The 22845-nt window shown below is 43.8% G+C and overlaps 1 protein-coding gene across 1 annotated transcript in view; it reads right to left on the bottom strand.

Annotated features, from left to right (window-relative positions):
• The window catches only part of LOC128732824 (twitchin), a 45767-nt gene that overhangs the window by 13934 nt on the left and 8988 nt on the right, over positions 1 to 22845 (bottom strand). The window contains exons 5-21 of the mRNA XM_053826228.1: positions 21911 to 22046; positions 21545 to 21748; positions 14171 to 14472; positions 12991 to 13617; positions 11810 to 12924; positions 11627 to 11752; positions 11280 to 11318; positions 9028 to 9178; positions 8500 to 8873; positions 8223 to 8348; positions 7468 to 8164; positions 7046 to 7399; positions 5494 to 6903; positions 5005 to 5307; positions 3894 to 4787; positions 2947 to 3837; positions 55 to 2718 (exon numbers count right to left, since the gene is read on the bottom strand). Coding sequence (XP_053682203.1) covers positions 55 to 2718; positions 2947 to 3837; positions 3894 to 4787; positions 5005 to 5307; positions 5494 to 6903; positions 7046 to 7399; positions 7468 to 8164; positions 8223 to 8348; positions 8500 to 8873; positions 9028 to 9178; positions 11280 to 11318; positions 11627 to 11752; positions 11810 to 12924; positions 12991 to 13617; positions 14171 to 14472; positions 21545 to 21748; positions 21911 to 22046 — 10413 coding nt within the window. The remainder of the gene's footprint in view (positions 1 to 54; positions 2719 to 2946; positions 3838 to 3893; positions 4788 to 5004; positions 5308 to 5493; positions 6904 to 7045; positions 7400 to 7467; positions 8165 to 8222; positions 8349 to 8499; positions 8874 to 9027; positions 9179 to 11279; positions 11319 to 11626; positions 11753 to 11809; positions 12925 to 12990; positions 13618 to 14170; positions 14473 to 21544; positions 21749 to 21910; positions 22047 to 22845) is intronic.

The raw sequence follows: 22845 nt of genomic DNA, 5'->3' as shown, positions 1-22845 counted from the left end.
AAATAAAACCCCTTAATACTGAAAGCCATTTGATCGGAGAGGAAAAAAACCTACACTTTCTTGGTTTAGCAGTAATCGGTTTGCTCTGGTCACTCCAAACGCCAGGACCAGCTTCGTTAACGGCTCGGACCTTAAACTCGTATACTTCGCCCTCGTTCAGATCCGTTACCTTAGCTTCGCACTTGTTCCCAATGGTTTCGGCACACTTGATCCATTTGATAGTGCCATGTTCTCGCTTCTCAACAATGTACTTCGTGATTGGAGAACCACCATCGCTCATCGGTGGAGTCCAGCGCAGTTCAATGAAGTTCTTATCCCAGTCGTACGCTTCCGGAGTACCTGGTTTGCCAGGTTCATCGAATGGATTCTTCGCTACAATATACTGCTCAGTAGCCAGCGGTTCCGAAATACCTTCATCGTTGACGGCAGATACTCGGAATAAGTATTCTTGTCCTGGTTCCAAGTTGGCTACATCCATATGGGTATCGGGTGTACGACCGACCGGAATCCAACGTTGAGCTTCTTTGTCGAACTTCTCAACGTTGTAGTGATCGATTGGCACACCTCCGTCATCCAGCGGTGGGTTCCACTTAAGCGAGCATCCTTCCTTGTGTACATTCGATACCTTTAGCGGTCCCTCCGGTGGAGTTGGTTTATCTAGTACGGTAATGTTAATTTGCACTTCATCGTAACCCGAAGGGTTTTCGGCCTTTATTTCATATACACCATTGTGGGCTCGAGTAACACTGCCGATTGTCAGCTTAGCACGGTAATCTTCAAATTCAACCCGAACTTCGGGATTATCTTTCTCGACTCGCGCTTTATTAAGTAACCAGTATTTTGTAGGAGCAGGTTCGCCACTGACCTTGCAGTCTAGCTTGAGCGATTGGCCTCCCTTCAGGGTTAGATTCTTAAGCGTGGAACGATCGATTCTTGGTGGTGCGAAACGGTCCTTTACCAGGACAGGCTCGGAGACCGGTGAGTACGGACTCTGGCCTCCTTTGTTAACAGCTTTAACTCGGAACTGGTAGGTAGTACCTTCGAAAAGATCCGGAATCTTTGCTTTGGTGACAGGTCCATCCGTTTCCAGAGCCTTTTGCCACTTAGTACTATTGACGTCCTTCTTTTCGACAATGTATTTCGTAATAGGAGCACCACCATCGCTCTCCGGTTCGTTCCATTCCAAGAAGACGTGCTTTCTCGACCAATCGGTTGCTTTGGGTTTTCCAGGGGCACTTGGCGGATCGTACGGATTCTTCGCGCGAACACTGGTCTCCGTTTCCAGTGGTTCCGACTCACCTTCGCTGTTCACGGCTTTTACTCGGAACATGTAGTCTTTGCCTTCCTGTAGACCGGAGACGTCCGCTTCTGGGAATCGGCTCTCACATACCTGAATCCATCGGCCGCTGTCCACATCCATTCGCTCGACTACGTAGGACTGTATAGGTTCACCACCATCGTCCTCCGGTGGCAACCATGCCAATTTGCAGCCTTCAGCTGTAACATCCGACACTTTAAGCGGGCCCATGCATTTCGATGGCTTGGCCAAAACGACCAGTTCCATTTCGACAGTATCGGTACCGGAATCATTCTTGGCGGTAACTTTGTAAATGCCTGCGTCCGATCGCTTAAGATTTCTTACGATCAAGTTAGTCTTGTAATCTTCATTATCCACCCTGACGCGATCTTCATCTTTACCAAGGATAAGTTTATCTTTCAATTGCCAGGTAACCTTTGGTGCTGGCTCACCAGTAACGTCGGCTTCAACGTTGAGCAGTTGACCACTTCGGAGTATCTTTTTATCCAAGTTTTTACGATCGATTCTTGGAGCCAGGAACCGGGGCTTGGCAACGACGCTATCGGAAATATCGCTCGGTTCCGAAGGTCCAGCTTTGTTTACAGCGACTACACGGAACTCGTACTCATGACCCTCTTCGACGTCTTCAACGACACCACGGGTGCGATCCCCGCTTACCGTTGCAGCATCCTGCCATTTGCGGCTAGCTTTATCGCGCTTCTGAATGATGTATTCGGTGATGGGAGCCCCTCCATCCGATTTCGGTTTAGCCCATTCTAGATCGACGAAGTCTTTGCTCCAGTTCGTTGGTGTAGGGCGTCCTGGTTTAGTTGGCACACTGAACGGATCCTTAGCCACAATGACAGTCTCCATCTCCAGTGGTTCACTGTCACCTTCCTTGTTGAAGGCTTTGACACGGAATTTGTATTGCTTGCCCTCCTGCAAACCGGAGATGTTCGCTTCCGGTGTGCTGCTCTGGCCACATGGGATCCATTGGCCTGTTAGAGGGTCAAGTTTTTCAATTTCATAACCCTCGATCGGCAGACCACCATCGTCCAACGGAGGCTTCCACTTCAGTTTGCAACCATGCTTGTGCACATCCGACGCTTCCAGAGGACCTTCTGGTGTTCCCGGTTTGCTCAGGATAGTGATTTCGACTTCAGCGCGGTCCTCACCCTGCGAGTTGGTAGCTACGATCGTATACTTTCCGCTCAGATTACGACGACCACGCATGATGAACAGCTTGGTATTGTAATCGACATTGTCCACTTTGTAGTCGGCATCGGTCATGACTTCCTTTTCTCCGCGGAACCATTTAACCGTCGGTGCCGGTTCACCTTCAACGTCGATGTCGTATTGTACCGACAGACCGGCCTTGATGGTCACCGGTACCAAATTGGTACGGTCGATACGTGGACGAACTGTTATACAAATAAAAAACGAAAATAGATTACTATCGGGTCGTCATAATACGTGAGTATGATAGAGTAAGCTGAACAAACTCCCAGCTTAGTCTATTGGATTATTTCAGACAAAGAAACAATTTTTTTTAATATTAAAAAGTAAATAAATATAATTAAAATGATATAAATTGTATAGCTGAAAAATAAAAGCAACAAAATTAATTAGGAATTCAGCTTTATACTTACGATAACGATGCTTAATGGTATGGAAGTTAGTCGGATCGGAAGCTTCTCCGGTTCCGGCCTTATTGATGGCACTGACACGGAACTGGTAGGTGCGTTTTTCGGGCATGTCGCCAACCTTTGCTTGGCACTCGGGACTGAAGGTGGTAAGTGCGGGCTCCCATTTCGATTCGCCTCGCTCTTTCTTCTCGATGAAGTAACCGGTGATGGCGGCTCCACCATCGGACAGAGGACGCTTCCACTGCAGTGTAACACTGGCATTGTCCCAGTCGTTGATGACCAAATCTTGCGGAGCTTTCGGTACATCGAATGGATTTTTGGCAACCATAAACTCTTCGGTTTCCAAAGGTTCCGATTCACCCTCGTCGTTGATGGCTTTGACACGGAACTTGTAGTGCTGTCCCTCTTGAAGTCCAGTAACGTCGAACTCTTCAGCATCGCCTGGAGCTTTACCAATGGGCACCCATCGTCCAACTTTCTGGTCGTATTTCTGCAGTTCGTAACCCGTAATCGGCTTGCCTCCATCGTCATCCGGTTTCTTCCATTTCAGCTTGCAACTATTCTTAGTTATATCCTTGACCTCCAGTGGACCCTTCGGTTTGCTTGGACTACCCAAAACAGTGACTTCAACCTTTTCCTTATCCATTCCATGTTCGTTTTTAGCTTGGATCTCGTACACTCCACTATGCTTGCGCAAGCTATCTTTAATGGTGAATTTCGTATTGTAATCCTGGTTGATGATTTCATAGTGATCATCATTGAACACTTGTTTCTCTTTGAGAATCCAGGTGATTTCCGGTTCAGGCTCACCCTTCACGTTAACATCGAAGTGAACCATTTTGCCAGCACGGACAACGATTGCCTTCAAGTTTGTACGATCGATACGCGGTTTCACTGCAGATTAGAAATTTGAATTTCATGTCCAATGCGAAAGAGCAAAGTATACTTACGTGCACGGTGCTTAACCTTGTGTGTGTTCGTCGGGTCCGATTCAGGCGATCGACCAGCCTTATTGACTGCTACGATGCGGAACTGACATTCGGTGTTCTCCTTCAAGTCATCAACCGTTGCCGTACATTCGCCTCCGGGTACTTCAAGAACGTCTTGCCAATCCTTGAAACGTTCCTTCTTTTGAACAACGTAGTTTTGAATGGGAGCACCGCCATCCGACTTCGGTGGGGCCCACTTCAGCTTGACGGACTTATTGTCGTAATCGACAATCTCCGGCTGACCCGGTTTCCAAGGCTCATCATATGGATTCTTAGCGACCACCTCGTCCGACTCCAGTGGTTCGGATTCACCTTCCGAGTTAACACCAATGACGCGGAACTTATACGTTTCACCCTCATCGAGTCCGGTTATATTTGCTTCCAAGATTTCCGGACCGCCTTTGACGGTACCACAACGTACCCATTTACCGTTTCGATTCTTCAGCTTCTCAATCTTGTACTCGGTAATTGGACAGCCACCATCATCGGCAGGTTTTTTCCATTTCAGCTTCAGGCCCTTTTTGGTAACGTTCGATATCTCCAGTTTACCTTGACATTTTCCAGGCGAGCCGAGTACTACAAGCTCTACCTCTTCTTCGTCCTTGCCGGAAGCGTTCTTGGCAGTAATCTTATACTTTCCGGTGTCGGCACGCTTGGCTTCCTTGATAGAGAAGTTGGTGTGATAGTTACCGTTCTCGATGTTGATGTTCTCGGTAACCGTCAGTGGAATGTTGTCACGCCAGCTCCACATGATTTCCGGTTCGGGTTCGCCCATAACGTCTGCCGACCAGAGATGTGCCTTTCCAGCCTTGATCGTAACATTCTTCAGGTTGGTTCGATCGATGCGAGGTTTCACTGTGTTAGAATACACGATTGGGTGCAATTTAGTATCATACGCATTAATCAACGAACGACACCCTTACGCGGCATAACTTTAGAACCTTGTTGTATTGTTGACATACTTACGCTAGACAACGATCAAATCAAAGCAAATCCGAACGCATAAATTGACAGCTTATGAATAGAGGTGACAGAGTGTGTGTGTTTGTGTGTTTGATGGATGAATACTCACGATTCTTGTGTTTCACAGTGTGGTTGTCGCTTGGTTCGGACGGTTTGGATGCTCCACCTTTGTTCACGGCGCGAACACGGAATTGGTAGACTACCTTTGCTTTAAGACCCGTGACCTTATGTACCGTAGCTGCAGACTCCGTTTTGGCACACTCCGTCCAGTCTGTCAAGAATTTATTCTTGAACTCAATAACGTAGTGTGTGATTGGTCGACCGCCATCCTTCTCCGGGGCTTCCCATTTAAGCTCAGCATAGTCTATACCGTAGTCATCAACAGCCGGCTTGCCGGGTGCTTCTGGAGGATCTGTTTTTCGCAAACAAACCAAACAAAAGTACATGAAGGGCGCGCTTCGACAGTGCAAAGTGCTAAGCTAGTCTCACAACTATATCAACATGTATGTTCAACAGAGTAGATGGCAAATTTTGACAGAAATGACTATAGTTCGAGACAATCAAATATTACACGATCTCACTACCACATATAACTTACCGTATGGATTGACCGTCTTTACCGCCAGCAGTGTTTCCAGCGGAGTAGATTCACCTTCTTTGTTGTAGGCTTTCACTCTGAACTCGTACTTCCTTCCCTTTTGTAAATGCTGGAAGTCGAAGGTTAGCTGATCGGCTCCACACTCTCCGGCCTGCAGCCAGGTGCCATTTTCTACGTCCATCTTTTCCAAGAGGTAACCCGTCAGAGGGCAACCGCCAGTGTCTTCTGGTGGTTGCCAGCTAATAACAACGTGGTTGGATCTGGCCTTTTCGATTTTAATCGGTCCGATTGGCTGTGTCGGAACGTCCAGAACTAAAACTTTAGCCGACGTTACAAACTCGCCACTGCTGTTTTTCAGTTTCAGCTTGTAAGTGCCAGAATCGGCCCGAACGGCATGGCGCACCTGGAGAGTTGTGGCGTTGCCCTCGACGTCGATTGTCTTTCGCTTTTCGGAATCACAAATTATAAGTATGTCCTCCTTCTCCCAAACCACCTCGGGTTCCGGTTCACCACCATACTGAACATAGTAACGAATTGTGTGGCCTTTCTTCAACGTGATGGGCTGTAAGCCCTCGCCTTCAATGAATGGCTTAACATACCTATCTCTGATCCTGAGAGGTTCAGTTGAGTTGCTCGGTTTACTGGCTCCACCCTGGTTTACGGCTTTCACGCGGAACTCGAATGTTTCGCCTTCCTTCAGACCTCGCAAAGTAGTTTTGAGCTGATTCGGACCAACATCTTCAAATTGCTTCCAGTTTGCTGCCGTGTACGGTTTGTACTCGACGACGTAGCTTTGAATAGGAGCCCCACCATCGGAAGCTGGTACCTTCCAGGTGAGTTCGACAAAGTCTTTATCCCAATCGGAAATGACCAAATCTCTCGGTGGATCCGGTTCAGTCCATGGATCTTTAGCAATAAAGTCCTCCTCCATGCTGCAGTAGTCGGATTCGCCCATTTTATTCACAGCCTTAACACGGAACTTGTAATGTCGGCCTGGAGTTAAATCGGTAACAGCGAATTTAGTCTGATCACCGGGTACGTCCTGCAAAACATCCCAGCCGGATCGTTTGAATACATCCTGCCGTTCCAGAACATATTTGGTCAACGGAGCTCCGCCATCGTTTGCTGGTGCTTTCCATTTCACTACGCAGCGAGTTTGGAAAACATTACCAACTTGAATTTCGGTTGGAGGTAGTGGCTTATCCTGGAATACAACATTCATCGTATGCTCTTCCGATCCGGTAGCATTCTCCAGTACAACTTTATATTCGCCTGAGTCCTTATACTCAGTCTTCTTGAATTTGATCACGACCTTATCATTCTCTACAACTATATCAACATCTTCCGGTGAAACCGGTTTACCATCTTTGAACACTTTAGCAATGACCTTCGACTGGCGAGATTCACCAGCTGCACAGAGGGTATTGAAAAATAAAAATCAATCTATGAAATAGTGTGAAATTACAGACCGTCCAGCAGATTGTGCTTGAGTTCATGCACACAAGCACAAGCTGCCATGTACGTTGTCGATTACGCGGGCTACCGTACTTACTTGTGAATGGAACCTCCACCACCTTTTCCACCTTAGCCGGCGTTTCTACCTTCGGTGGTACCTCGAACTTTGGCTTGGTCTCCTTCTTGTTTACCTTCAGAGTACACTTGGTAGTGAGCGGTCCGCACTCGCAGCGAATCTCACCGGCATCGGCCAACTCCAGCTGGTTGTAGATCAGCTGATGAGTACCGTCGCCAGTCGAAACGATGCTGATTCGGTCGCTCTTGGTGATCTCCTCCTCTCCGAGGAAGAACTTGACCTCGGCTTCTTCGTCCTGCACCTGTATCTCGAGTACGCACTTCTGCGTCTCGTCACCCGTAGTGTCCTTCAGTCTCTTGAGGATCTTGTTCGGTCCTGGGTTTGGAAAAGTAAACGTTCCAGTTAGTTTTCTATTATTAATCCACACGGTACAATTGACTTACGTTTAACCTGAATGTCAGCTTCAGTTTTGTCGGCGTTGCTCACACAACGGTAAATGCCACTGTCGACCTTTTCGACGTCCTTCAGAACGAGCTTGTGCTTGCGGCCATCCTTGATGATTTGCACCTTGTCGCTTTCGACAATCTTGGTGTCTCCCTTGAACCACTCGACCTTACCCAGCGCATGATCTAACTCGCAAGCCAGCGTAACGGTGTCTTTAACGAACAGTTGTTGGCTCTTGAGCACCTTGGTAAATTTGTAATTGTACTCTAGGATCTTCAGCTTGGTCTCCGTTTTATCCGTTTGTTTTTCAATCTTGCAAGTGTACGTATCGGCATCTTCCAGAACGCAGTTTTTGATAATCAACGTTACGGTACCGTTAAGGTCTTTACCGATGACGTATTTATCGTTGCTTTCAAGCTTGGTTTCTCCCTTCCACCACGATATCGGTGCCATCGAATTGTCCACCGCACACTCAAGCGTGGTATCATGCGTCAGGAAGCCCTTCTCTGCCTTCTTCAGATTCTTGGTAAACTTATACACCGGATCGGCTTCCTCGACGGTCAGATAAGCAAAGCACGAAATGCCAGCAATCTCCAAAGTGTATTTACCCGCATCTTCTTGTTTCGGATTGAAAATGGTAACAGTGTACAGGTCGCCTTCATTTTTAAATTTGTACTTCGATCCTGGGAACATTTCCTGCAAGTAAAGTATAGTTTTGCTGAAAGCGTAAATAAAAATATCAACCCAAACGTACATCCTTGCGGAACATCCATTTCGCCTTGGAGTTCGGCTTCGTGAAGTTAGCCTCAAATACAACCTTCTTATCTTTTCCTTCCTTGCAAGTAATATCTACCAGCGGCCTGGAGAACGTATCTTGTTTCTGAAAACCGAAAGCATATCAATTAATAAGTACCCTTCCGCTGAATCGGTTAGCACAACACAAAACATAAAACCGGATGTTAGACACAGTGGATGTTGGACAACCCCCCGTGGACCGGTTTTGCATTCGTGCCTAGTGCGAGGATGCCTACTCGTTCGACTTTCTTCAGCTGTGGCTTCGGTTTCTCGACCTCCTTGAGATCACCCCAGTCGGGATCCTTCTCTTCCTTGCCCCACTTGGCATACTTTCGCTTTTTCAACATAGCACGGAAGTCCATACCGCTGGCGTCGGATACGTACAGCTGCACTTCGGCTGAGTCCTCACCGTGGGCGTTTGATACTACCACTTTGTACTTGCCCTCGTCGTTGGGCTTAACTTTACGGATGCAAAGCGTAATGGTGTTGCTCTCGCCATCAGTGTGATGCTTGTAACGGCCACCATCGATAAGTTCAGTGATACCCTTGAAGAACTTCCACGTCGGAGCGGGATTACCTTCAACCTGAACCGAGATGTAACCGGTTTGATCTGGAACGGAACAATTGGTTTGTGTGCTACAAAATGTCTACAGTCGAAAGAACGGTCAGTCAGTTGCGGTTGCGGCCAGCGGAATTGATAGCGTATTAGGTTCAAGCAGCACTAAGCACTAAGCGGTGACGAACGAATGCACGTGGATTCAAACCTTCGACGGCCGAGTAGCTCTCCTGGAAGTCGACAATGATGGCCGCCTTGCCGTCCTCGCCGATGGCACGCAGCGGCGTCGACGGTTGATTGATCTTCTCGTCCATATCTTGAATGCTCGGGCGTCGTACGTCGATCGATGGTCGTCGTTTCTGCAGCACCGAAGAAGGTACGGGGTTAGCGGCAACGAATCAACAGCGAAGACCATTCGGTTGGACGAATGGAAAAGATCGGTTTCGGCCCCGATGGGCGACGAGTAGTGAGAGAACAATAAAAGCCGAGGTAAGGCATCGGATGGAACAAATCGATTGTGATGTACAGCATAAGATGGAAAAGAGAAACGTTATTTTAGTATAGTTTAAGCTTTTTGACAATCTTTCAGGTAATCAAACTGTTTTGAGACAAAAATAACTAGTTTCTACTACCCAAGTAACAATTTGGGTTTTATTACACTCTTATGATGGAATTTAAGACCAAAATTGGTCATGCAAACCGTCATAGGAGTACAATAAAACTCACATTGTTGCTTGGGTAGTTATGCGTATAAGACAAAGTAATTGTTTCAATAACTGATTGAAATATTTGCTATTTGAATATATATACCGTAGATCAGCAAGTCATGTAATCATTAAGACGAAGGAACGCAAGAATTTTGGCCTATAATCGTATAAAATACAGCCCATTCTAGAACGGCAGCCGAATGGCGTGCCCTAGGCGTCTAATTTTTGTATTTTTTCCGAAGAAATGTGTTCACCGACAAATGACTAAGTCGACAAAAAAAATTATCCCATTGGCCTTGCCAGCGTTGCTGATATTGTTCAGGGTTTTGCGTGAGAAAAAAAGAAAGGGAAGTATTTTTGCTTTTGTCAACACTCACGCGTTGACAGTTCGGCACGAGATTTCCTGTAAGTGCGAGCAGCCTACGAAATCTCTTTCAACGCTGGCAAGGCCAATTTGGTGTAATGAGCAGTGACAAAGGCAGTACAACAACTGTCATTGCGTCCCGTTAAAGACACTATTTGTTGTGACGGAATCGTTGGTTAGTATTTCTTCAAAGACGCAGATGAAGATGTAGTAAATAGAACTTGCTATCGGTCGGTGATTACGGATATTTTTGCATCGATTGAGAACTTTGGATTTGTGGTTTCAACAAGACGGCGCTACTTGCCAGATAACACAAATCGAAGAAAAATTGGAATTGATTTGAGACTTAGTAATTTAAATGACAAAAACGCAATATTGGGAACACTGTAGACTGAATATTATAAAATGGTACATGTTCTCTTGTAAACTTGCTTTAAAAGTATTTGAATATAAAAAATATATATTTTGAAAATCCGCAATTAGTAGTTCTGCATGAAATTAGGATAACTGAATGTAATTACAGGACGAGTAATTCCACCGACTTGGTCTTCAAATCGGTGACAGTCTTTTTGATATTTTCTTGGTCGTTGAATATGAGTTATATATTAAAAATTTTCAATTATTTTTATATTTGATTATGTTCAAAATTAAATGAATACCTCTTGACTACGAGTTAAATAGTCATATAGGCGTGAAAAAATAGAGCAACAAAAGTCACAAGATCAAAAGCAAAAGTTCGTTTGTTAACATTTTTTATAGAAAATAGTTACTCAATGTAAATGCTATTTTCTACACTTTTAAATGAATAATTCATCATAACTCCTAGTTTTCAAACTTTTCCATACGCGCTTGAAAAAAAGTATCGCGTTCGGTAAATTTTACCGAACACTGAGCAACCGAACGTTCGGTAAAACTTTTTTGTGATGCCAAACATTCGTGTAAACGTCGATTGGCACTAGAGTACTGAATTGAGAGACTGGCCATGGCAACTCAGTAGCTCGCGAAAACTTGTCATCATTAAACCAGCGACACACGTTTCACGTAATCAGTGAGTGTCGTTGGTTTAATGATGCGAATTTTTGAGTGACATGGCCGGTCTCTCAATTCAGTACTCTAATTGGCACCTCCGGAATTTTTACCGAACGTTCAGCTGCTCAGAGTTCGGTTAAATTTTACCGAACTTTTCAAGTGTTTATGTGTTCAATCAATCGAAACATTTAAATAATCAGCAAACCACAATTCTTATCAGTTCGGCAAGTATACCGTTAGCATTTGGGTGAATAATCTGGCCTCGACGCGGAACCGCTTCTAGCCAGCAAAACGCGTGGCCGTCAGTGTCGGTGTGTGTGTCGACAGCTCTGGCCTCCGCATCTTGTACCAGATATTCACCTTTCGTTCGTCGATAACTTCTCCCGGACGCAGTTTAGTCTAAAAGGGTGGAATCGCACCGTCGATCAAGTTGAACAGTCGAGTATTGATGTGACGAGTTGAACAATGAAACAAAAAATTAATCATACAAATATCAACAGCAGACAGAGAAAGCAACGTGTACCGTAGCTCTTCACTGTACAATCAATGCCAGAAGTTGGCAGATGAGTGAATGGTTCAGAAAAGAAACATTTGGAGATCTCCTTTATCACAATTAACACAAAACAAATATCATATAAACAATTGAACCTCAACAGAGTATGACAGAAAAGATCACAATTACGTCGGCGCACACGATGAATACTCACATCATCACCCATCAACAAACTCGGACGACGATCATCCAAGAATGAACCTCGACGGCTGCCATTTTTACCATCGCGAATGATCTCGATGCTTGGAGCTTCCAATCCCTTCTGTGCCGCTGCTGGAGGCTGTAAAAACAATACATCAAACTCAACTCGTTCTTCTCCAACCCTCACAAGCCTCACCTCTTTGACCTTGGGTACTCCCGGTTTCGCTTCCTCCTCAATTTTGATTTCGATTTTCTCCTCCTTCTTGGCTTCCTTTTTGGCTTCGACTTTCTTCTCCTCTTCGATTTTGATTTCGATTTTCTCCTCCTTCTTGGCGGCAACCTTTTTAACTTCTGCCTTCTTCTCCTCAACCTTTTTCTCTTCAACCTTCTTCTCCTCCACCTTCTTCTCCTCCACCTTCTTCTTCTCCTCGACCTTCTTCTTCTCTTCAACTTTCTTAACTTCGACCTTCTTCTCCTCCACCTTGACTTCGGCCTTCTTTTCCTCCACCTTCAGTTCGCCCTTCTTCTCCTCCACCTTCTTGGCTTCAACCTTGAGTTCGGCCTTCTTCTGTTCGATCTTAATCTCTTCCACCTTCTCAACACCGTTCACTTCGATCTTCTCCTGCTTTACCTCAACCTTCTTCTCTTCCACCTTTTCCTCTTTCTTCACCACCTTCTTTTTCTTTTCCTCATCCTTCGGTTTAGGTTTGGCCTTGATCGAAACCTTTGCCTCGCACTCATCGCTCTGGATTTCGTTGCTAATGGAAACCTTGTACATTCCGGCATCCTCAACGGTACAATTCTTGACCTGCAGCCTAGCCATGCGACCGTTGAAATCCTGAATGACAGTCTCGCTGGCCTTCAGAATCGTTTTGTTCTTCATCCAGTACACCTTGAAGTGACGATCGGGGTGGACCAACCCTACGGCTAGCGTCAGGTTGCCACCTTCGTCGATTTCTACATCTTGGAACTTGCTGTCGATAATCGGCTTGGTCGGCGGTGGCTTTTCGAACACAATGTCCTTGATCTCGATCACCTGCGAGGTAGCCTGACCCTTGTCGTTCTTGGCGATCAGCTTGTACGCACCGAAGTCGGCCTCACTCAGCTCGGTGATGTTCAGCTTAACCGAGAATTCTCCCTCACGAGTTTCCTCGATCTTGATCAAGTGACGGTGCGTTTCCTTAATAACCGTCGTCTCTTTCATCCAAATGCATTCCGGCTTAAAGCGGGAGGCGACCGTACACTCGATAGCGGCCGTTCGTTTCTTCACGTTCGTTACCAGCTTCGGTTTTTCTTTGATAACAGGAACGACTGTAACGAAAGAAGATCATCATTATCATTATATTATTGTGTGGGATTCAACTCAGTAATACTTACTCTCAATGTTGAGAATTAAATTGGCATTTAATTCACCGAGAATATTCTTTATGTTGCACTTGTACGTGCCGGAGTCTTCCGTCTGTGGATCCTTGAGCACCAGACTGATGTGGTATACGTCCTTCTCCGCTGTCATCGTTATCTTGAGTTTGCTCGTTTCCTTCAGCAGTTTACCTTCCCGGGTCCAGGTGATGTCGGGTTTGATGTCGGTTTTGACCTTGCATTCCATGCGTACCAGCTTTCCGTTGTCCAGCGACACGATGTGCGGTTTTTCCACAAACACCGGTGCGTTCTTCGTCGACTCTTGTTCACTCTCGATGTTCAGGTTCAGTGTCGCACTGCTCTCGCCGAACTCGTTGCTGATAACGCACGAATAGCTGCCACCATCTTCCGAGCTGGGATCTTTGATGTTCAGCGTTAGCTCGTACGTATCTTCGTCAACGGTTTTCACCTCCAGGGTCACCTTGTTGGACGATTTAACTTCCTGTTTTTTACGCATCCACTTGACGGTCGGTTTCGGTTTCGATCTACATCTACACTTCATCGTTATCAGCGTGCCCAGCTTGTTCGGGATGATCTTCGGTTTCTCCACAAACGATGGGGCAAAGCCTCTATCGTTCTCGTTCGCTGCTTTCGCGTTAATATTAGTGAGAGATGAAACAAGCACAGTGAAAAGATCAGTAATGTTCCTGCTAGAAGGTGATTCTATCGCTAGTAGAGGATCGAACCACACTAAGCTATTCAGTTTGCTGATGGTTGAAACTTTGATTCCGTGCCCGAGGATTCGATATGGACGTGGCAAAGCATGGGCACCCGAGAAGCCTTCTGCTATTCAAGATAAATCGTTAATAAGCTCGAACAATAAGTACAAACAGATTGAGTTTTTATTTTGGCTAAACTTTGATGATATGTCAGAACTAAAAACGGTCACTTGTTATTGTGGCTACAGTAATCTTCCAATTGCAATACATAACTGCTGAATTATGCGGAAAAAACAAGGAATATGATAGAACTGAGCTGGTTTCAGTACGAAACGTGAGTATTCTTGCTATCGTAAAAACATTACAGTTCGTGAAAAGATAGTAACAGCAACAAACTTGAAGCAGCTTAATCGGTGAGGTATAAAGGTAGAGCAAAAAAATAAGTAAAATATAAAAGTGAGTCAGTAACAACAATGTACCTTTGAAGTTAAGCGTAATGTGCGCGTTGCTTTCCCCGAACGGGTTGAAAGCATGGCAACGATAGATGCCCCCATCGTTGGCGGTCGGTTGTGAAATTTGGAGTGTCAACAGATAGGTATCGATCGAGATCGCTTTTCGCAAGATTTTGAACCGTTCGCCGTCGGTGATCGTGTCCTGGCCGTGGTACCAGGTAATGTCGGCCACCGGCAGGGCCTCCAGGATGCACTCCATCGAGAGTACTTCGCCCTTCTGGGAAATGGTGGGCTTCTGTGGAAAGCGGGGCGGTTTGCCCTCGGGATTTCTGCCGGATAAGGAAAGACATGTACGTGTCAGAATTGGGAAGTGCCAGAGACGCTTTCGCTGGTGGTTTTTGCTTATCTTTTTCTTCTATCCTATCTCCTATGACGTGATATAACACTAAAGTCATCGATTGAACTGTGCAACGGTAGAATTTTCAAGAGATTCAAAGGCAGGTTTTACCCGATCAACAATGCAAAGTTACCAACATACCTGAGTAGTGTTAAATTGGTATGAAAAATTTTCGAAACAGATAATTTATTACCATAAAATCTATAGAAAATAAATAGAGGTCTAGAGCGCTTTCACACAGCACTATGAGCCAGAAATTAAAATTTCGAAAATGATTTCTGGGGTCATTTTGACTATAACTAACAATAATAAACAAAGATCTGTTGCAGGAAATGCGTGAGAAACAGAAATTAGATATATTTTGCAAAGCTTACTAGCTACGCCTGACAAGTAGTCGTTGCGACTCCTTTTGTCCAATGCTGGAAGGTGCATGGGTCGAACCAAACTATAATCTGAGATTATAACCGGATTGGAACCCACAACACCCGCCAGGGCATGTGGCTTGCTGGTACTAATGTAACTTTGAACCATAGAGGCGCTGGACAAAAGGAGACTGCACAACCCCCTTATTAAGTAAGCGATGTATCGTTAAACACCACCGTTATGTGGGTTGAGTTATTTATAGACTCAAACTGTGCCTCTTCCTCCATCTATTGTAATCGAAGTGAAAAGTTTAATATAACTCGTTTTACTCACGGGACGACGAAACTGTACAGGCACTTGTGACTTACAAGGCACTGCACGTGACGTTGTTCGTCCGTTAGCGTGTTAGCCGCGATTCTCAACGCGGGTCTTTGGGTTTAAGGCTCCGTTCCTATGGGATAGGCCAACCACGTGTTTAAAAAAAATATTAATTGTATATGCCTGGTCTCATTTCAAGGTCAAGACAAAAAAACACGAGGTTGGTCTATCCCATAGGAAAAGAGCCTTAAAGCCGAAGAACTGCGTTGAGAATCGCGGCTAACACGCTAATGGACGAACAACGTCACGTGCAGTGCCTTGTAAGTCACAAGTGCCTGTAAAGTTTCGTCGTCCCGTGAGAAAAAATGAGTTATATTAAACTTCTCAATTCAGTGGTTTGATTACAACAGATTGAGGAAGAGGCACAATTTGTGTCTGTAAATAACTCAACCCACCTGACGGTGGAGTTTGAAGATACGTCGCTCGCTTAATAAGAGGACTGTGCAGTCTCCTTTTGTCCAGCGCCTCCATGCTTCAAAGGTACATTAGTAACAGCGAGCCACATGCCCTGGCGGGTGTTGTGGGTTCGAATCCGGTTATAATCTCAGATTATAGCTTGGTTCGACCCATGCACCTTCCAGCATTGAACAAAAGGAGTCACAACGCCTACTTGTTAAGCGTAACTATTAATAACCCTTCCTCCCACCTTTAACATTTCCGCTATTTCGCCATCAAATTTTCAGTACTTTCTTCTACCGTGCCTGCGTCAATTGTAAAAGAACTACCGTTTCAAAACATATTAATAATATATGCCTGACCTCATTTCAAGGTCAAGACAAAAAAAAACACGTGGTTGGTCTGTTTAAACTGCTGTCAAAATTATTAAATTAATGACCATTTTACTGGTAATATGTAGTTCATTTGTTCGAAAATAACTCGCCAACCTGCACGAAAGGTTGATTGACAGTAATGTCTTGTCAATAAATACTATACTTCGTGGTGATAAATATATGTTTTTGGGTTTGCACAATGCATAAATAAGCAAACATCGATTAAACAGAAATTGTTGTTCTGCGCGTGGCAGAGCTCTTTTGTTTTGTTGTTTATCGTTTGAAGAAGACTTTTATAACTTTTAAGCTTTGGGAATGAAGCGCAGTCTGGGGATAGAGTAAAAGAAGTTTTCAGGTTTTGGTTTCTCAGACTGCTCGTTGAAGCTTTAAAGCTATTTACAAACTAAACAAAAAGTTGTATTTTCATTATAAATTAAAAAGGAATTTGTAGGTGAAATAAATAGCTATCAGAATATAAATAGATAACCTTAACAATCTTCTGGAGGAATAATTGTTGCTGACTATATTGCTGTAATTACCGCGGCATTACGAGGATAAACGCCACCTATAAGGTGCTCTCCCAGATACGTCGTCATTCCTCAAAGCAACAGATTTCGTTAATACTAGACAATATCAGGTGAGTTTTATAGGGGCTCGAGGTACTACGTAACAATTTTTTTCACTCCGATAAAATTTTCAGGCATGTCGGGAGTGTAATGTGTTCAAGCATCACATTTTTGTGGATTTCAAGGAAGCATACGATACAGTCGAGCGCGAGGAGATAAACGCTGTAGTGAGCGACGTGCTACATGCATGCTTCCGTGGCACCCTAGAGTCCCGTCGAACCGAGCAGGAGGTTGCAGCAAGGTGATGGACTGTCCTGTTAGTTTTTAACATAGTAATTAAAGGTATGATCCGGCGAACAGGCATCGAAACGATCTTCAGCAAAAATAGATAACTCTTAGGCTTCGCAGACGACCCTGATAACATTATCAGAAACTTTGGAACGGTAGAGGTAATCTACGCCAGACTAGGACTATGATTAAACAACGTTCGCCTCGCACGGACATTGACTCTTGATGACGATAAGGTCGGAGTCGTTGATCTAGCCGATATCCTTCAAACTGCTTCGAGCCATACCATTCGTTCCGGCCCTGAAGTCGGGGATCGGGAAGTGGGCTTCCAGCATCCTTTTTCAGGCAAGTATCGTGACAAATGTTCATCAGCAGGTGCTGAATTGATTCCGTCTTGCAGCAAATTCCGTTCTGCCAATCTCTAAACTATCAGAATGTTGGCGGCATGAATACATCCATTGTCGAGTATCTGTATTTGTATTTTGGTCTGACAATTTTGATATAATCTACATGAATATGAAACTTAAATCTACAACAAACCTATTGCAGCATCCTAGACCTAGTCAGTCTTCTACTAAAGGCGCGTAAAGAAACGTCTCCAAAGGCAAATAATTCTTCGACCAGCGTGAAGGTGCGGATGCATGACGTCAGTGGTTCGTAAAACCCGCACATAGTCGGATGGAATCTGGTTGTCAGTAAATTCGATGAGTGAAGCTGTCTACGTGAAGCTCGAAAATCAATATACGGGACAGCAGAGCCGGGGCATCTATTTCATTGTTAAGCACCTTGGCCACAAAAGTTGCTGTTGAATCCTTCGATGACTCTCTAAAGTCTTCAAATCCAAAAGCTAGCATCGGTCTTCGTAGCGGGAAAGAACACTTTGAACACGTTCTATTCTGGCTTTCCAACACAGGTTATGAGGATTCCAGATGACATAGGGTGTACCAACGCGCAGTACAATGCCTTCAAGCGATGGGGATCTGTGAAGTCTTGGGAAGTTTTTGTGATGAACCCAAGTTGTGGCGAAGCGCTACAGATGATAGCAATATAATGTTGGTTGAACATGAGCTTGTTATCCAACAGAACTCCAAGATCGCTGATCTGATCGACGCGTCAGAGAATAACTCCGTTTATCCGGTAATCAAATGAGATGGGCGTGTTACATCGGTGGAATGTTATAACCACACATTTGGCAATGCTTATTGTGAGCTTATTTCTATTACACCAATCAGCAAAGGTGTCCAACAGTGCTTGCAATCGGTAGCAATCAGCGATAGATTTCACAATGAGGTAGATCTTTAGATCGTCGGCATATATCAGTGCGCATCCGGAACCAAGCAAAATAGCATCGTTAAAGTACAAGACAAATAGCAAAGGCCCCAGGTTACTACCTTGTGGAACACCAGAAGTATTACTGAATGCACGTGAAACTGTGAAATCCAGCTTGACACGTAAAGTATGATCTGTAAGATATGAGCTCCATAAAGTCATTCTATCAGATACACCGAGTTTAGAGAGCTTTCAGATCAGATGATTCTATCAAAAATATTACAAAACTGTAGCTCCAGTTGACATTTCAATGCGACAGTTGACTATCAATGCGTGTTATAAGTGTGAAAGCAAAAGTTGCGACACAGGAAATGTTATATCAAGAATCCATCTCGTTCGGCTACTTATAACACGGTTTGTTACATTTTGGTTTTAAAGCAGGGCAGAATGGTGTTTTTTGTAACTCATCTTGAAATATTACTCCAGACAGGTTTTGAAGGAGGTCTAATTCTGGGAAGATTCTCGTTCAGCCAAGTGCAAATAGCATCGCAAACCCACAATGCCATATCATCCACATCGATCTCGTCCTATAAAGTAGCCCAATCCATAGACGAAAGGTGGTCACCAAGAACATCAAAGATAATACAACGATAGTTCGGAGGCGCAATTTCGAAACTGACAGCTGGAACTTCAACGGGGCATGCCAATGTGGGCAAGAATAAATCCAAAGGAGGATGGGGAAGACCAACAGGAAGTAGCGGAGAAATGGCCCAATCCACAGCGATCTCATGTTCAGGAAGTCAGTAAACGAAGTCCAGTGTTCGTCCGAGGTTATTACGCAGTGAATTAACATGTTCAGGAATTTAAATCCATCGACCACAGCAACGCTAGCAGCAGGAAGCGGGAGAGAATTGTTGTACTGTACTCCATCATCTCCATTAAACCAAGAAATTTACGGTTGGTGATAATCACCACAATTGAGAATTCTTTCATCTGAAGACCCTTTGTCACGTAATTCACGGATTGAGAGAATATGTTCATCGATAAACTTGACAACTTTACTTCTGTCAGGTGGGATGTAAACTGCAGCAAGCAAAAACTTCAGTACTTTTTTGCCTGTTCAGACGAATCGTTCGACGTCATCGTTCTTGCGGTGATATGGTTCGGTGAGCGTACTTTGTATTGCCAAATATTTGGAGACTACTACGATGTTTCCTGGACCGATCGAAGCGCATAAAATAGTTCCAAATCTCACGGCGGTGTTGTGCTAGACTAGACTAGCGTTTGACGCTTGTGATCAAGGTTGAAATTTCATGTGCTTGAAATCTCATTGAGTTTTCGGCTGCTATGAATTTTTCAACACTGACTGGGATAAGATTCTAGACAATCACGATATCAATGTTGCCGTTCACACTTTCTCGAATATGCTCAACTATGCTAGATGCTAGACTAGAGCTCGACGTGGATTCATATCACGTAGGTCAATCACGAGGAATCTCCTTCCATTTACTGCTTATGCTATGGATAGCATGTCATGGCGTTTTTAAGATGGATGCAATGCAAGATGAATGCAATTTACACCGATCTCTCTGCTGCTTTTGATCAGTTGAATCACAAGATTGTGATTGCCAAACTCGATAGGATGGGACACGGTGGCACTTTGCTGCTTTGGCAAGTCCTATTTGGCTGATCGGCTTCTGAATGTTAAAAATGGAGAATCAGTATTCAGCGATTTTATGGTTACGTCCGGTATTCCACAAGACAGTCATCTTGGCCCACTCATCTTTGTGCTATACTTCAACAATGTAAACTTTTCGCTACGAAAGATCGGGTTTTCGTTTGCTGATAATCTCAAGATCTATTTCGAGGTCAAAAAATTAGATGGCGCCGTGTTTCTACAACAACAACAGTTGTATCGTTCTCCAGGGAAAAACGGCCTTTTCGGTTATCATCTTCGCGGTAAACTGATTAATAGAAAGTTCTGCACCAAGGTCCTGGGAGCCCTCGTTGACTCGCAGCTCACCTATAAGCTGCACATTAACTACATCGTTGGTACAGCATCCCGAAGTGCCCGGACGAACCAAAACCATTTGCGCAGGGTCTTTGAGACTCCTCGGATTGGAATCGTGTGAAGCAATTCTGCAGAGGATTCGCACAGAATGCCTCGCTTATAGAACCAGGATTCTTATAGGAGAAGCCAATAGTTGAATCCCCGGGATTCCTATAACTCGGTAAGGAAATCGCCTGTACTATGAAATAAAAATCCACTGGAAAAGCTGGAACCCTGGTGTGTTAGTAAGGGTATTGGCCTAATTATGAGAACGGCAAAAAACTTCACAGATGTACATTGCATAAGCAATTTGTACTGCGCATTAGTCCGACTCAGCGACTCAACGACTTCGTCAAGGCGCTCGACAAAGTTTCACATGCACACAAAGTTGATAAAATGAGGTGCATGGGATTATCAAATTGGATAACTATAGTGGATCCAATTATATCTAATGCTTCTCAGCATCTTCTGTCACTAGGCAAATTCTTACCACTGAATATTTTCAGCATTCAGTGGTATGAATTCGTCTAGTTTTGAGAAACCAGCTGGCGTACCACATGGTAGACCACTGGGACCCCTGATATTTGTTCTATTCATTAAAAAATGGTACAGCTTTTCAACTTTAAGAGAACTCTAAGCTTGTGTTCGCTGATGAATTAAAGATTTTACACTAAATTAAGACTAAAATAAGGGGCGCGTGATTGTGTGGAACGTGTTGCTCGAGCCAAAGATGCTGAGACTTTACACTTGCGTTTTAAATTCTCCTTGTTTCAGTGTTTTTTTTCAAGTTCGCATAAAATTTGCTGACTCAAAGTTTTGTCAGCTATTTATAATTATCGGTTAAATCACTAAAGGGGATGAGAAAATGGATCGAACTATAAATGTTTTTCTCTTTTATTTTCATCTTTGGCTTAGTTATTTTCAAAATGAATTATTAAAGATGAATTTGAAAGACTTTCTATCTATAAAACTCAATAAATTGTCGAGCATTTTGCCACGTTTTGTAGTACTTTTTGAAATTGGTACATTTGCTTACATTATCGAAGTTGCCGGATGGGAGTTATTCTCGGTAAAGATAGCATACTAAAATAAAAGTTCACTCAATTTGTCCAGGTTTGCAGTCACGTCATTATGAAAAATCATTCGAGATTTACTCTACGTAAAAGAATTAACTACAAATTCAGATTACTTGTAGCAGACCAAGTTTTCGTTCATCACCCAAAATCATTGCATGATTACAGTTCAATCGACAACCTATGCCCTAGTTCGAATTATTTCTGCCCTTTCTGTGTCACTGAGAAATACGGTCTATAAACTTACACTAGTTTCGCGCTTGAATCGAAGTTCAAGTTTATGGTCGCCGTCGAGTCACCGTGCTTATTTTTCGCCTGGACGTTGTACACGCCCCGATCTAACTGCTTGACGTCCTTGATCGTGAACCGTATCAGATAGCAGTGGTTCTGATCTTCCTCTACCTCACTTTGGAACCTGCCACTCATTTGGATTTCGTTTTTCTCGTGATACCTGAAGGGGAATTGCGCCGCGGACAGACAGACGATAGGAGGGAGAGAAAGAGGCGAGAGTGCATTTGGTTAGGACACAGTATCCAGGACAAGATCATACCAATCGATACTACTATTAATAACAATAAATAATAAAATAGGTAAACTAGAAAAGAACACTTGCCATGTGTATGTTGGTTTCGGATCACCGATACATCTACACTCAAATATTATATTCTTGCCGTCATCCGATTGTCGTGTGACAGGTCGTTCTGTAAAGGCTGGTTTAAAACCATCTGCTGGTACCGGAACTTCCTCACCTAAAGAATGAAGGGAAGGAAATAGGCGGGAAAGCAATAGTTGTGGTTTTTAATCAGTTTCCTAAGTAAATCTTCATTATGAAGATAACTTAATCTCTTATGGTAAAAATCTCTCAATACATTTACTTTTGGGTGATTCAAAAGAGCGCTTTTACTTCTACCAATCAGCATTGGTTTTGTTTGTTTTTCTCTCTCTTTACATCTGTCGAAATATTATGCGAGTATTGGTCTTTTATTTTTAATTCGTAGATTGAATCTTTCGTTGGTAGGTTTTGCTTCTTGGGTATACTTTTTAAGCGACTTTATATTTTTCATACAACAACTTAGCCGATATTGTTGTTACGATAGCAATTACAGTGGTGTTCGAATATTTATTTAACAAACTATAAAAAATGGTCCAAACAATGATTATGATGTACTTTGAATATTTACAAACAAAATTAGACTAACGGGTTATGGAATAGATAGTATGCACGAAAACAACTCAATGCCATAGTTTAAAAATATTGAAACGATCAGAATCACAATGCAGATTGTATCGTAAGTCATAAGCAAATTAAAATTCTTTGGGTGTACACTATAATGGAACCGAAAAATTGTGATCATTTCAAAAACGATCGATGAAGAATGAATGAGATGACGTCTAAAAACAAAATCAAATGTTAGATGTCCTAGAAAAGTAATAAATGCAATAAATGAGATGACAGCAAAATGCAAAAACGTCGATGACAGTTGTGATCCATCAAACGATGACACAGTACAAAGTGTAGGATGTTGGTGGAAAAAAAATCTCGGAATG

Source organism: Sabethes cyaneus, chromosome 1 (genome assembly GCF_943734655.1).
Source record: "Sabethes cyaneus chromosome 1, idSabCyanKW18_F2, whole genome shotgun sequence".
NCBI classification, from domain to species: Eukaryota; Metazoa; Arthropoda; class Insecta; order Diptera; family Culicidae; genus Sabethes; species Sabethes cyaneus.
Note: the sequence above shows the minus strand (reverse complement) of the source record. Positions and strands in the feature narration are given on the sequence as shown.